We start from the raw sequence: 15,709 nt of genomic DNA, 5'->3' as shown, positions 1-15,709 counted from the left end.
ATCTATTTTTAAATATTGATGTTTATCTGTCATTATACACTCATTTAGTATACTAACTAAATCTTGAAGAGAATAGCATTTATCCCCTTGAAAGGTCATTGAATCCTGTCAAATATATATATGATGCACAACACAAACACAGCTTCCAATGTCCTGCAGGTAATAAGTAATGTCGGTTTTAGAGAATTTCAAGCAGTATCTGCAATGGTAATGCAGCCTATTCTACAAAGATATTGAACAGACAAACTGGAGAATTTTATTATAACGTCAAAATGGAAATAACTCACATTCAGGGAACAAAGCCATAATGATCTGCTTGGCAACACATTCTTTGAATAGATATTGTGGAAAATTGCAATACTTTTTGAAAACGGTCGTCCAAGTAATGTTTGTGGGAAGTTTGAAATTATAACCCCCATATCAAATTTCTGATGGGATGGAAGAATGGATATGAATAAGTGTGACAGAATACAACTCAAATCTTTCGTTTTCAAAAAGTTTGTTGAAGAGTTACTTTGCAGTACTTTTAGACCTAAATGATCTCACAATATGTAAGTCTTAATACCTTTTTTTAGCGGCACTCAAGCCTTCTATTTCCTCAAGAAAAAAAAAGATATTTACACAATACCAACATGCAAAGCCAACGTCTGTATTCCAGTTGAAGCTCTTGGCAGGCCAGGCTCAGTAAACTGAGACACACAGGGAGGAGGAGCCCCCTGCAAGGCCCACAAACAGTCGAATGAAAAGCAACATCAATTTTGGCACAGACAACCTCCGTCACACAGATTAGGCAGGCACAATGCACAGGCTCCTTATCTCCAGCGGCAGGAGGAGGGCAGGCAGATCTGCACAGGATGGAAACATTCTCATGGACGTAATGGGCAAAATCAATTGTTGCCCTCCTCAATCAATGTAGCCCCCACTTTCACTGTTCAGCAGCTCACCAGTAATTGAAGTTATCCTTGGCCTGTAATGACTAGCTAAGGCACAACCATGACAAAGTTGAAAGTGTGTGATATCAGTGAGGGTGCCAGCAGGGTGGAACGTGGGACACTGTGTGTGTATTCCTGTACGTGCGTGTCTGGTACACAGCCTCACACTCATATGTATGTGCACAGCAGGCAGCTGGCTCTTACCCGAATGGTCCATGCACGGACCTCATCGGGTCCAGCAGTGAAGAAGTACTCCAGCAGCAGGGCTGCGTAGCCTGCCTTGATGATCTTGCTCAGGGCACTGGTGGAGAGAAATGTCAGTTTAAATTGAGGGGTCTGAACTGTTTAAGTATTATTTATTGCCGCTGATGCCAAGACAAAGTTCACTTCAGTGGCATGGCCCCATTCATCCCAATATAAAGTCATTAAGTGAATAAGATGGGTCACTTCGTTTCACATAAGACATTCAACTCTCCAATGGTTTCTTTGATTAATTAGAAAGCTTGTAGACTCATTTAGCATTTTTAAAAATTCAACACGATGCCTCCTTCTGCACCAAGAGGAGAAAAAAAAAAACATCTGCTGTCACAATTTTTCTCTCTACAGAGGTTTTCACACGAGAACAATAAACCCAAAATGCCCAAGTTATAATTATACCTACAGATGACAGATGACAGTTAAAAACTTAATTTAGAGGAAAACCCTTTGACTGAGTTGTTCGGTAAGAAGAGGGATCCTTTGCTTTATAATGGTAATTACTCTGCCATTTATTATTCTATCAGCACATGCAATTAAAGGAGTGCATGGAGGACACAGCTGATAATAAAGTGTGGGGGGACTGAATGATAATTAACCTCTGCGTCTTGTGCTCTGTGCAGTGCTTCTCCCTCTCTTCTTCACTCTTGTCCTGTAGCTGGCTCTCCAGACTGCCGCTGAAGGGGATGACCAAGGCTCCGGGGTCATGACTGTCCACCCACTCCTTGATTTTCACCAACCTGGTAAAAATCAGCAGCCACAAAAGCAGTTGGAGGACTTGATTCACATGAAAGTATTTGTTATCCGCTGGTGTATGCACCATGAGAACAGCTGAACATATGAGTGTTTGCAGGAGACTTTGTTTCCTTAAAAGTGTTCACAATTAAAATTCTGACTTGACATTGTCTCATAGAAAAGAGTATAGATCCACACAGATTTAAAAAGTAACAGCAGCAATATCACACAGTAAAAATACAAGTACAAGTACTGCATTCAAAAGTATATATATATATATATACTTGAAACAAAGTTGATTTTAAAATATGTTGACTGATTTAAAGGATTTCATAACAAATCCAAATGACTGATGAGAGGACAATGCATCATTTATTATAAGCTGATCATATCTTTCTTATAAAAAATAATCTGCAAATAACTGTATCTGCAAAATAAATGCATTAAGTAAAAAGTACAAGATTTTCCAGTGAAATATAATGAGAAGAGGTATAAAGGCACACAAAATGGAGATTCTCAAGTACGCGTATCTCAGAATTGTACTTAAGTATTGTAAACTGAGTGCATGTTCTTTCCTTCCAGTTCAAAACACACACACAAAGCGTTGGATGGATTTTTACGATACTACAAACAAATAGAGTTCATTCAACTAAACATAAAGCCAGGAGAGAGTAAAAAAATGACCGCAAAGTGTCTCCTTACTCATAAATGTCTTTGTCATTGTCTTTACCACTTGAGTTTTTTTTCCTCTTTTTGTCCAGCAGGACACCTGACATTGCAGGACAAAGATATCCTCACACTTAATGGTAACTCTCAGTCAGAACAATACGAGGGGGTTAGGGCAATTATGAGATTAGCCCCACAAGCTCTCAGGCTGGGATTGGACAGGTCTCAAAGAACAGCATCACACAAATCCATTTTCACACGGCGGCTCTGACCGAGCTCCTAGGCTGGATTGATTCTAAGGGGTCCCTGTCATTATCTGTAATCCTAGTTTCCTGTTTAAAGCCCATAAGAATCAAAGACTGGGAGGGACCCAACCACCTCAATACCACATCTATTCCAATAACAATGTCACCGCTTTATCACCTACAAAACCATATCACTGCTCCTACCTAATGATTATCAATAAACAACATATGACAGGGAGAGCACAATTTTGCTTTGACTGGATGTTTTTCCCAACAAGGTAGAATAACACTACAGGGTACATTTGAAATGCCTCATATGCCTCTTCAGATGCACATCTATTAAGATATGTAACCTAATATTTCCCCTTCTGTTCGACATTTGACTGCCAACGCAATAAGATAGTTGCCATGTCTCACCAATAAAAGGACAGAAAAATAAAACACATTTAGTCAAAGCCTGAAAAGCTGAAAACAGGAGATGGCGGGCGCTCTAAGAGGGGAAAAAAATCCAATCTGAGATAATAACAGCTGTAGTTTGTCACTTTTAGCAGCACAGCTGTCTATTTGGTGGCACGTTATTTGCATTCCTCAGGTATTGCGTACTCTACAGGCGGCTGAATAATGATTCACAAATCACTCTCTCCACACCAGTCAAGGGCTGTGATCCTTTGAATAGACCATTGTACCTGAGACTGTAATTGGTGAAGACTTGACAGAGCTGAGCCAAGCCAGCCAAGTAACAAAGAGGCTCTCGGTAGAAGGCTGAGGGATGATTTTAATAATGTGAAGCCGAGACGGAGAACGTGAGCTGCAAATGAGCACGGGGTCTCTGGGTCCTTGCACTGAGTGACACAGGACCAGACAAACACCTTGCCACAGGAACACGAAACTCCCCCTTCCCTCAACTCCAGAAACAAAGCACTGTCAATTAAGAGCTTTGATGTTCCGTCAACATGGCTCCCAAAACCGATTCTGTCAACTTCACCGCTGTCTACCCATGCCACTTTGCAATTTGTATTTATGTCCTTTCCAATTATTTGTGTGGAATTCTATGAGGATGTGTAAATTGGGGAAATGTTTATGTAAAACATGTTGCCGATTTTTTTCATCTTGTCATTCATAAAATTCAAAATCATAAAAAGGTCTCCATGTAAATATGTTTTTCAGAGAAAATCTAAATGTTGACAAGAATCATGATTTCTAGACATAAAGTCTGCTCAATGGCATTGTATCAACATCTCCTCTTTTGAAAATGTACTGCTTTTTTTAATGCAGTTTGGGGTTTTTTCTGCTTAATATCCAAACGTTTTAAGAGAAAATTCAAAATATGTGAACTTCCATGACAGAAATAACAGATATAATAGTTGTTCATGTAGAACATTTAAAGGGGGTCTCTATATGCAAAAAAAAAATCCAGTGTGCAAGATTGTGTATGTATGTGTGTGTGTGTGTGTGTGTGTGTGTGTGTGTGTGTGTGTGTGTGTGTGTGTGTGTGTGTGTGTGCGTGCGTGCGTGCGTGCGTGCGTCTGTGTCTTGTCAGTCTCCTATTATGTCCCAGCACTGAGTGCCATCTCTCACTGCTCGGTTAATAGAAAGATTCAGCACTTTCTGGTCTTGATATCCCTCTCTGAACAAATGATGCCTGAAATTTTTATTCTTTTTATAATGGAATTCCAATGGCCTCTGCTGCAAATCAAGTGGAAATTTTTGCATATCAAGTGGGAAAAATTTAATATTAACCACGTTTTAATGTGATTAAGGGTGACAGGGACATTATTTCTGCTAATCATTCACCAGCTTTCTGGCTCAAACAAAGCTAAGGAACAAGCCATGTTTATGCTTTTCCTGCTGCTCTCGATTCAAAGAGGAAAATAGTTCCCTCATCAAACTTTTATAAATCTAAAAGATGTTATGCATTTATTTTATATTTTTTGGGTTTATGTTAACTGATAAAAACAAAACAATAATAGCCAATAGAGGTTTATCTTACATCTTGACAAATATGTCACGTTATTTGTTCTCGGCTTGAGATTTGATGTTGTTGTATCTACAATACATCCAATTTAAAGCACAATATAGTGAAATGAGGAAAAAAAAACAATTGAAGCTTCCACAACAGGCTGGCTCTGAATGGAGATGTCCCACAGGGGGCCACCCTCTGGGGCTAGTCTATTTGTCTTTTTGTGTGGGAATCCTGAGGGGGGGGATGCCTGTGTTTCCGCATGCCTGGGGCTTCCCTGGGCTTTGTCAGAGCTTTGATCTGCTTAAATGGCTCAGGAGGGGAAAACAATGGGAGTTTCTAAAGTACAGGGGCAGCTACCTGAGACAATGACCTGGGCCTGCGTCAAACATACATTCATACAGGTTGGCTTTATTAGGAGTGCTTAGCCAGTTAAGCCTGTAAAAGGTGGGCCATCACCTCCAGTTTGTGAGCTCCTTTCAGATGCAATTGAATGTTGACAGACCTGAAGAGTAATCCACTACCTGCATCCACCGCAGCTTTATCACTGACACACCCAACCTGGAGAGGGGAGAAGGGATCGACGACGGGTGTCTGTGCAGGCGGGCTTAAATAATTTAGGAACGCTGGCCAGGTGTTCCCAGTTCCCGCAATGGCACCTCAGCTCCACACAGGACCGAGGCAAAGGGCGCTGGGGCCGCCCCAACCAGCCGATTGTGTTACTGAGCCGTTCCACAAATCTTGGCAGCTGCTGGCGTGCATGCCAGGCACAGACTCATCAAGTAATAAACCCAGGGTCCCCTGTGTTTTGCTGCACCCCAATTGCAGGGACAAGCATCTTAGAGGGGAATGCTGCAGCACACAGCGCATACTAACATCCTCCTCTTTCCTTCTTCTGTGGGGGGAGACAGCTATGAGAGGTATGAGCTCATGGTGGCTTTTGAGGCTGGGAAGTCGGGAGCTCTGTGGGAAGCTTTTCATCCTCCCAGTGGTGAGCTCCTGAGCGACAAGAGTGCAGACGCTCTCTGCTCCCTGTGGCCATGGCCTGATCGAAAGGCATTACACATCAGCCTCTAAAAAGAAAGGAGATCTGATACACACACACACACACACACACACACACGCACACACTATCTCCAATATTGTTAACTTCTTTCAGCCTTCAAAGCAATCACAAGCTGTAGGAAACAGAACCCAGCGCAGGCACAATGGGAGCAGCTTTAATTAAGAGCATCACCTCACATCATATCTCAAACAAACCTCGGGGGTGTGCTGGTAACAAGCTTTTTCTAACAACTTTTTCTTTGATAACTTCACCCATAACATTTTTGTGACTTTAAATGTTTGCACATGACAGATAAAACCCTAAAAAAATATCCTCTCCCCCAGTGTTGTCTTTCCGATGGCTTTTGAGAACACATTATCGACGCTATATCCTTGTGTAAGGGTATTTGTGAGAGGGGGACGACAAAAACGCAAACATCTACAATTCAAACAGTAACCCAGAGGAGTACAATCTGCATCACCCAAAATAATTCTCTATATGGGGTATCCATGCTGTCATTCACAGCAGTTGACTGGGCGAGAGAAAATAAGGGGGCTGGGGTAGAGTGGGGGGAGTCATCAAAATGTGACAATTGTGACAAGAGCAGGCAAAGTGTAGCGCCGAAGAACACCACACGGATTTCTCCATCTCTTCTTTTTTTTTTTTCCTGGATGACAGCTTAATGTCTTCCACATGCAATATTTATTCTCATCGTGTGTCAGACTGTCTAGCTGTCCTAGGGAGTACAAAGAATGCCACTTATTAGAATAAAAGCAGAAGGAAGGTAATCAAGGACATATGTAACATCAGCCAATCATGTCCCCTTCCAATCCTGCATCTTTTTTCCCCCTCCCCTATTCATAACAGTTCAACAATAATCCTGATAATAAGCGTTTAGGAGCTGTATGTGGCAACACTAAATTCACTTATTTGTCTCATTAGAGCTGCCGAGGCCAAAGGCAACTCACTGTTACATGTGTGTTCGGGCTTAACCTTATCGCAACGATAATGAAAAGCACAGCTGAACAAAGCCAAAGCTATCAAAATGTATCATTAGACAGACTCTAAACTTGCAGACATTTCCTTTTTTATGTTGTGCCGAGCTTGGACTTAGCAGGGGAACAATTCCCAGGGCGCTTTCAGAGAAGGCGAGCATGTTGTGTTGCTACAGGGGTGTCTACATACATTATAAACTGCAGGAGACCCACTCGGCATTAGCGTCCTTGGGCTTGACAAATGAGGGTGAAGTGACAATCTGTATTGGATTTTTGAGAGCAAGCCGATTTCTTGCAGGGTCATTAAAGAACAAACAAGAAACAGAAAATGTCTCTTTATCCTCAGGTTTAGGGTCTGTCTCATTAGTTACAAGAACAGTGCTGTGTCTTCACCACCAGGACACAACAAAAGACAATGGGGTGACATGTTACCAGTGTCCTTTCATTACCTGGACAGGGGACAGTCAATAGGATAACTGGACAGACAGGACTTTATTAGCCCCATCTGTTTCAGTTTTACTGTACAGCCTCTGCTGTTGTTTTCTCTCATTGAAAGCTAGCTGAAGGCATCCATTAAGGACTGACTGTGGGCAGTAGAATAAACATCTTACCATGGGAAAGTGTTTCTCAGGATCCCACACTGCACAAGAAGAGTGGTCGACTGTGCACAAAATATAAAAGAGCAAGTGATCGTATATTTCCCTCACAGCTTTGAAAAGGGAACGCTAACTCCCCAGATAGTGGTTCCTAAAAACTTGGATGGAGCCAGTGGTTTTGCACTCAATAAAGTTTCAGTTGTGTTTATGGGAATTAGGGTCTGGAGTAGCTGAAGTGGGCTGCAGTGACTGCTTTCATGGAGTGGCTTTCGGTGAATCATAATAGTGTCTCCCCATCTCAGTTGATCTTCTGTCTCTAAATCTTGACGGGGGTTCTCAGAAATAGCTGGTTGTTTGTCAACATGATCACACAAAAAGAAAATGCATTTTTAACTTATTACTGTGCTTATTCAAAACCAAAAAAATGCATATAACACAATACAAGTCAACACTAAAGCTATAGGTATGTGCTCTCGAGACAAATGTCATGCTGCACCTCCTGTCAGGGCTTCCTTTACTTTAATTGTCAAAGCTCCTCCTACAGGCCAACCAGAGTATCAGTCTCAGCAAAGACATTCTCTTCTCCTTCCTTAACTGCGGGTGGATTTCTTTTTAATTTAGCATCAGAGATGTCAGCTCGTGTTTTCAGTGCATTAGACCCTGCAGGGCGACTTCAATAGAGATTTATGATAACGCCGATGTTATACTGTATTTGTCTTATTGTCAAAAAAATCCCTATAAAACGGGTTACAGATACATAGTTTAATTCTGTAAAAAGGATAAATTGTTTCCTTAAACAGCTGGGCAATGTAGTTTTTTAGCAAACATCACTCTAGAGTACACAATGCATTTGTTGGGGACTATTTTCAGCTGTGGAGTGATACACATTTAGTCAGCTAGTGGGTATTAAGAGTGGAAATCAAAATAAACTACAGTGTCCATGTATGTTGTTATAAAGGAAAATGTCACTCAGTGCAACGGTGTGGCTTACTGATGCTAATTTAATTGTTTTTAGACAACAATGGAGCTCTATGGCACGGAGGGATGAGATCAGGTTTTGGCTACACACACAACACTTTATAGAATTCATTCATTATTGGTTTTGATCTTTTTATGAGATTTGTTGACAATAAGAAAAAATATAAAATACCTCCAACCATATCCTTTTTACTTATGGTGAGAAAAGTAGACAGGGGTTGAGTCAGTGTCTTTCTCAAAGACACCTAAACATAAAACAAAGCCTTTTTTCTGAGATCAAACCAGACAAAGTCTTATTAAAAACAAGTCTCCTGAAGTGCTGAGCCACACTGATTGTTGTCCAGACCCAAGCTGTCTTTTCATCATCATAGTCAGAAATGGCCGATGAGAGCACAAGCATGGCAAACAATTTTCTGAATTACACCATGCCAGACAAATATGTAGGTAATTAACTATGAAAGATCAATTCATGCCTTTATGGCAGGGAAAAAAAAGATGATTACAAAGGCTGACTAGAAGAGCAGCTGCGGTATGTAACTATTTCAGTTGTGGTTTCCCAAACATAAAGACAGAGGTAGCTAATGTAACACACATTTAGAATAAAATAATCGTCAACGAGACAAAGTATTCAATACGTTTGAATGAGTGTAATAATAAGACTCGAAGAGTACAGACTATAGAGAGAAGTAGGACTTCACATGCCCTGACATATACACACTTGCAAACAAGCAGGCAGACAGACAACCACCCACACACACACACACACACACACACACACACACACACACACACACACACACACACACACACACACACACACACACACACACACACACACACACACACAAACACACAGTATTCACAGTTAACAAAAGCTCCAAGCAATAGTACCCTGCAGTTCTTACACTCACCAGGAGAACCCACACGGCACACACTCACAGACATAGGTCACGCTTGCTGGTTTCCTTAAAGGTCAACTTATCTACTTAAGAGGCACCAATTTACTTTAATGCACATTGTCAAAAAGAAGAAAAAAAAAAAATAGAAAAAGAAATGACAAGAGAGAAAAACATCACAGCATATCTGGAGTATTCTCAAATGTGCTTTTCAAAATGGGACTGCTCTTGGTTCTCTGAGGAGGATTGAATAAATGTCTGATATTAAACAGAGCAAAAAAGAAATAAAGACAGATAAAGCTGGCGAGGCCAAAAGCTTGTAAAATAAACAATAACTGACAAGTGAAAACACACTAACACTGGGCAGGCTGCAGCCACCACATCATCAACAGTGCTCTAATGACCCTCTCTAACACACAAACTCAGTATGCGGCACAGAGAGAAAGTCTTCGAGGCAGCTCACTGACGCCGAGGAAAGAGGAGAAAGCCTCTTGATAGACTCTTGTAGATGCCATTCCCTATCACGCAATGCCTCTCAGTCATAAACACATGACAAATGCGGCCTTAATCATTTTTTACGAGCGGGGATGTGCAGGGGGCAGTGCATGGTTAGAGGGGAGAGGGGAGCGGTGAGCAGCAGGCGGCCCCCTCTGCACAGAGGAGAGGGCTATGTGGTAAAGTCTCCTCTGGAACATCACTCGGCCAGCGATGCTTTGATCTCCACACCGCAATTACACCAGCATCCAAATGAGCATGGAGTCGCCTCTGAAACAGACTTCAAACATGCACATGTACACATTCTAATACACATACACTGTATAGGATTGGAGCCATGTGCTCCTCTCAACAGTAAATGATGTACTGTCTCCAGCAGAGAACCTGGGGATGAAAGGAGGCCTAGCTCCTCGTCTGATCCCTCCATTAATGATGGCTTGCTGAAGCTAATACTGTGTATTCTCGTCTAAACAAGGGCAGCTTCCCAGACTCCAAACAGGATGATCTTGGTTTACAATGGACTGCTTTTGAAAGCTCGAAAAAGTTTGATCAAACTGCTGCAATCTCCCATGTGAGACAAAAGCTACAGCAATAATCAATTGTGTCTCTACAACCTGTGACAGAGTGTGTGTCATAAGGAAATCAATTAACTTAGATACATTAAACTCATAAAATAATGTTTGGTGGAGCGTGCTGCTAGAGCATTAACATAAAGCCTGAGTGGCAGCATGAACAAAACACCTAGAATATAAAACAGCACCACTTGAAAAAACTGAACCTGTGAAATGGCCTGAATGGATGTCCCGAGAGACACAGATGAGATTGGCTTATTTGCCTCATTTTTTGGATTCGCCCTCTTTTCCTCCACACATTTTTGAGCTGAGATTGCAATTTGTCTTGCTGTTTGCTTTGAATAGTTCTTAACCGTATCATCATCTCAACTGTGCTGGTGGAAAAACACGGGAGCATGGCGACAGCCAAATGGCAGTCTGGCGTCTCTGCTGCAGACTAGCTGCCATTAGAGCTGAGAGCAGCATTTATTGTACAATTAGGGCCAGCTAGATCTACCTGTAATCATCTCCATACAGGTGTGAGCTGCTCTCTGGACAAGGGAAGTGACTCATCACTTGTCAAACATCAACACTTTGATGTCGACATTGTTCATTGTGGCGGCCTCAGGATACCTGAGCACTACTGTTTGGCTCTTTAAAACGCTCTAAGATTTATTGCGTTTCACACAGTTAAAAAAGAGGCACACACACGCAACATGAAAAAAAAAACCCTCTTCCTTCTGATGACGGATGCTCCACATGTCATGAATCATTTGATTTAGGAGTTCTCTTCCTCCTCCCTCCGTCTGACACTCATACTTTCGTGTCAGGAACATTTTAACAAACAGTCATAGGTAAACAACTTCCCTTGTAATACAATGCTGCCAAGCAAAGCACTGAAAATAAATTTTGGAAGAACGGACACCACAAGCCTAGAGGGCAATTGGAAAAGTGCAATAACAATCCACAAGTTGGTGTTATTGACAAAACGGCTGTAGTGTGGAAAAAGTAGCCTTTTCAGATATAATGGTTGTCTAACACCAGCCTTCTAGATCCGCTCTCACTGTGTCCACATGACATTACTATAAAACGTGTTTTGACAGAACAGAGCTGGAAACACAGCGAAGAAGTTTATTTAGTGCGTTAAAGGTCATCCTCAGTAAATTCACCTTACAAATAGTGTTGCACCTGCAAAGTAAAAAGTGTAAATCCGTGTATCTTAGCATTAAAAGCAGCTCTCTGTGCATCAAGAAAGCCTCAGTTGTCATTGTGATCCGTGGGAATTTCATTTGTAAAGTGATGCTTGTAAAACTACTTCAGCAACAACATGTGAGGACAAAACCAAATATTTGGAGCCAGACATATTTAGATGAATAAGTATAATATTCATAGAGTGTTGTCCTGATGATTTATTGGCTCTCTCCAGATGATTTTAATCACTTGTTTGGCTTTGAATGGACACGTTTGTTGTTGTTTTTTGTCATTTAAAGCCTTCCACATGATATGACAAATTTTGATGGAAAATGGGGACCATATGCTAGTATGAGCTTAATGAAGTGCAGAGTCTGGTTGGGGTTCGCAGAGCTGGATGTTGTGTTAGAGCTCACTTAGCGGCACCTCCAGGCAGATCCTCTCACAAAGATATGACCGTTTTTTGTCAGCAGGAGACCACAGTCATCAGCAAGGCTAACTCACACACGCCCACAATTCTCACACCCCGTATGCATACGCAGACGCATGCATGCCGACTTTTTATAGCTGAAATGCAGATTCAATCAAAGTTAGTAGAAATCAATGTAAATCCGTACATAAGCAGAAGGAAAAGCTCTTCGGTGAGGATTAATGAGGGCAATGAGTCGGCTCCAGCCTTTCCTCGAAGCACTTACCATTTGTTCTTTTTCCTGATGTAATCTTTCTCAGAGAGGTTAACGAGGTAAATCATTGGTTTGGATGTCAAAAACAAGTATTTGTTCAACACTTCGATCTGTGACAAAGACAGACAGGGCAAGTACTGAGAATCCAAACTTTCCAATGTTGCCTTTGAGGACAGCACCGATATAAGTGAAGCCAAGTCAAATTAGGATCTGGTATATAGGCGCTGTGGGGAGCGACTTTAAAGCCTCTAAATTAAAGCAGCGCGGCCAGATGTCATTAGCTTGTACAAAAGTAATGTCAAAATACAACCAACAAAAGACTGTGCATAATATTAGCTTGTGATTTGCACAAAAGACGAAACAAAAGAGGAGAAACAGCAGTTGTACTTTTAGGTCGGATGAAAAGATTAGCAAGATAAATCACATTAATAAATTTGACTGTAACATCAAAGGCTTACCTCCTTGTCGTTCCAATCATGATAGTAGCGAACGTGTTTCTTTTCATCCATTACCCAGCTCTTGATTTTGCACATAACGTCCTGTTTGGGGTTAAAAGAGAATGAACAAGAAGCCATTAAAGGAGATGAAAAAGAATATAAAACCAGCAGGGTATGGGGTAATTATTTCCTAAATGCATGGCATCCTGATGCCAAAATGAACAATGGCTGTGCTCGCATTTGAGCAGGAGTGGCCTGGCTTTGACAGGGATGGCATGCACAAGGCCCCCTTCCCTCCTTTAAATCATGACAAAATGCCTTCTGGGGTGTCTCGCTTAGAGTCACAGTTTTGAACATCAATATTCCATCGGGACTGTTTAATGAAAAGGATAGAGAGGAGACTAAATTGGAAAGAACGGGAAACTAATTGGAACTTGGTTAGTTGTAAATTATTGGTCCTTCCTCAGGCACTTTGCAGAATGTATACTGAATAAGCACTAGTGAGGTACAGAACCAATTATTCACCGTTTCTTCTGGAGAAAATATTGAGCATTTCCAGCTATGTATGCCACATTCATTACTGAGGTACTTGTGGGTTGAGACCACAGACAAGACTGAGCCTTGACAGGATCTGGAAGCGGAAAAGGGTGGGAAAAAGGGAGGGAGGTAGTTATAAAATTTGTAATAAAGAAATTGAGCCTATTATTGTTGATCCAGCCCCACAGAAATTAGCGGAACACATTCTTTTTGTTCCTGTCAACTTGACCTCCCCCTTCATATAAAAACTCCCCCACCCCCTGCAACACTCCCCCTACCTCCTTTTCCCTCCCCAAACCCTTGCAGCACTTCACAATCATACTCCCTTTTGAAAGAACTGAGGAAAAAATCCTGCCAGAGCCTCAATTACACAATGGCAGAAAAAGCTCCACACACTGACCCCCAGCCAGCTGCATTCACTCTCTGCACATCTCTCTCCACAGGAATTCTAAAGGCCTTTTAGTCAGGCAGCCAGAGTGCAGCCAGCGGGAGAGAGCGCAGGAAGAGCTGCATACACTCCGCCCGCGCCGTCCCAAGTCTTCACAGAGAGATTAATCATCTGTGAAATGGAAACAGCAAACGGCCAGTGACACAGGCTGAACCCGCTCCAGGTTTCCCTCATCAGCTCGCAGCCACCGTGCAGCGCTCCTCTAACAGGCAGGTGTTAATAAAAGGCATATAGGTCCCACAGGGGTCAAACACATATGCCTGCCACCATGAAGCGCCGCTGGTGGGCCGGCTTCTTATTATTGTTTTGTGAGGGTAGGGATTTTGAGGATTCACGTGGACAAAAGCAATGAAACATTGTTCTTGTAAACACAGTACCATCAAAATGTATTTAAATCGTCCTAACGTTGCATACACATGAGCCCCGTGCTGCTGCATGCATATGGATTTTGCAGAAACTCACAAATAAATATTCAGGGACTTTTTTTTATTCAGAGAGCAAATTTATACTATTTTACAATATATTCCAAATTTGTGATTTTTTTTTCTTCCTTACAAAACTGAATTTTCTTAAACAGCACATTTTCAGCTGTGAGCTGCAGCAGCAAGCGTATGAAATCTCAAACCAATAAAACCCACACAGGTTATATTTCTATTAATGTTGCCCCCCTATAAAACAGCTTTCCTCTCCCTAACTAATATCCATTTTAGTTCACAATAGTAATCGTAATTGTCTTTCCTGTCCTGTTTCAGTAAGAAGTACATAAAAAAAACAAAATCCTCGAAACACTTCATGCTTCATTTGTGTTGCAAACTGCAAATATTCAACATTATTATTTTAGGAGCACATGTACTAGGTATCACACTATAACACAATTATATACATGTATGTACAGTAGTTATCTCTCAGTGATACAATAAGGTATAGTGTTTCTATACATAGTGGTGACAATGTACAGGAAATTTCCTACACTGCCTACATTTTGCGAGAAAGAAGCTACAAAGCAATTTTAATTTTAATCTTATGCAACATAGAGATTTCTGTGGTCTTGTCATAATTACTTGAGAAATGTACTTAATTAAATATTTTTTTCATATAAAAAATCACTAATTGGGTTTACTATATCTTTATTTTACTTTCACTGACAGAACACATAAAATGTGAGAAGGTATGTTAAAAAAAATTATTTAATTGAAAAAATAGATTTTTAGGACAACTTAATGTAAACATTTGTGTACATTAACCAGCTCTATAAGTGTGAATGATGTATCATCTTGAATCATATCAGGTATACTATGTGACAATAAGCAGATATCTAAATGGTAAAATAATTGTGTAAATCTACTTCAAGCTGGATAAAAGCAGCTCATGCTCATGAAATTTCAGGCCACATAAAGACTTGTAGAGCTTATAGGAAACTGAGTGCAACAATGGAAATTATTATTTCAAAGGTCTTGCAAATTATTCAGTAAAAAGAAAAAGCTAAGGAAGTAATCATCATCTCCCTTTTATTCATGCTGTGGCTCTGCTAAAGAAAGTACAAACACTGCTGTTTCTTATAAACTGTACATTTAGACGTAGTCTTGATGCACATGTTCTGCATATAGATTACACAAACATGTATATGTGCCTTTGCACAGCTGAGCGTGTCAAACGCTAGGCGCAGCCTGTGAGACAATCACACAATCCCTCCCATCTAAAAGCTTGCTGCAGCCTTTGATAAGCACCATTCTTTGCCATCTAAAGAGGTCTTCCATAGATTTCACTTGCCGACGTGTGCACAACCTTTGACAAGTAATGTATCATTTTTATTCATTGCCTAAAATTGTTAGCAATTATGTGCGTAAGCGGCCACCTGCCTAGCCTGAATGGCTCCTGTCTGTGGGGCTACAGGGGTGTGGGGAAGTGGCTGAAGGGGGGGTTTAGTCTGATGGGAACCCACCAAACAGTGGGCCTCTGCAGCAGGTGAAAAAGCCCCACTCGTTAGTGTAATGACTGGTCAGAGCCTCGGTGTGTCGGGGCCTGAAATTGGGCATGACGCTCCAAGTGAAAGGCCAGATCCCC

General features: G+C 41.3%; 1 protein-coding gene across 1 annotated transcript in view; it reads right to left on the bottom strand.

Annotated features, from left to right (window-relative positions):
• Positions 1-15,709, bottom strand: part of LOC306703859 (obg-like ATPase 1) — a 39,287-nt gene that overhangs the window by 4,884 nt on the left and 18,694 nt on the right. The window contains exons 6-9 of the mRNA XM_079169990.1: positions 12,682-12,762; positions 12,236-12,333; positions 1,787-1,927; positions 1,137-1,233 (exon numbers count right to left, since the gene is read on the bottom strand). Of these exons, the coding sequence (XP_079026116.1) occupies positions 1,137-1,233; positions 1,787-1,927; positions 12,236-12,333; positions 12,682-12,762 (417 nt within the window). The remainder of the gene's footprint in view (positions 1-1,136; positions 1,234-1,786; positions 1,928-12,235; positions 12,334-12,681; positions 12,763-15,709) is intronic.

The sequence above is a fragment of the Pholis gunnellus genome (genome assembly GCF_910591455.1).
Source record: "Pholis gunnellus genome assembly, chromosome: 12".
Taxonomy (NCBI): Eukaryota; Metazoa; Chordata; class Actinopteri; order Perciformes; family Pholidae; genus Pholis; species Pholis gunnellus.
The sequence above is the reverse complement of the archived record's forward strand: the minus strand, read 5'-3'. Positions and strand labels throughout refer to the sequence as shown.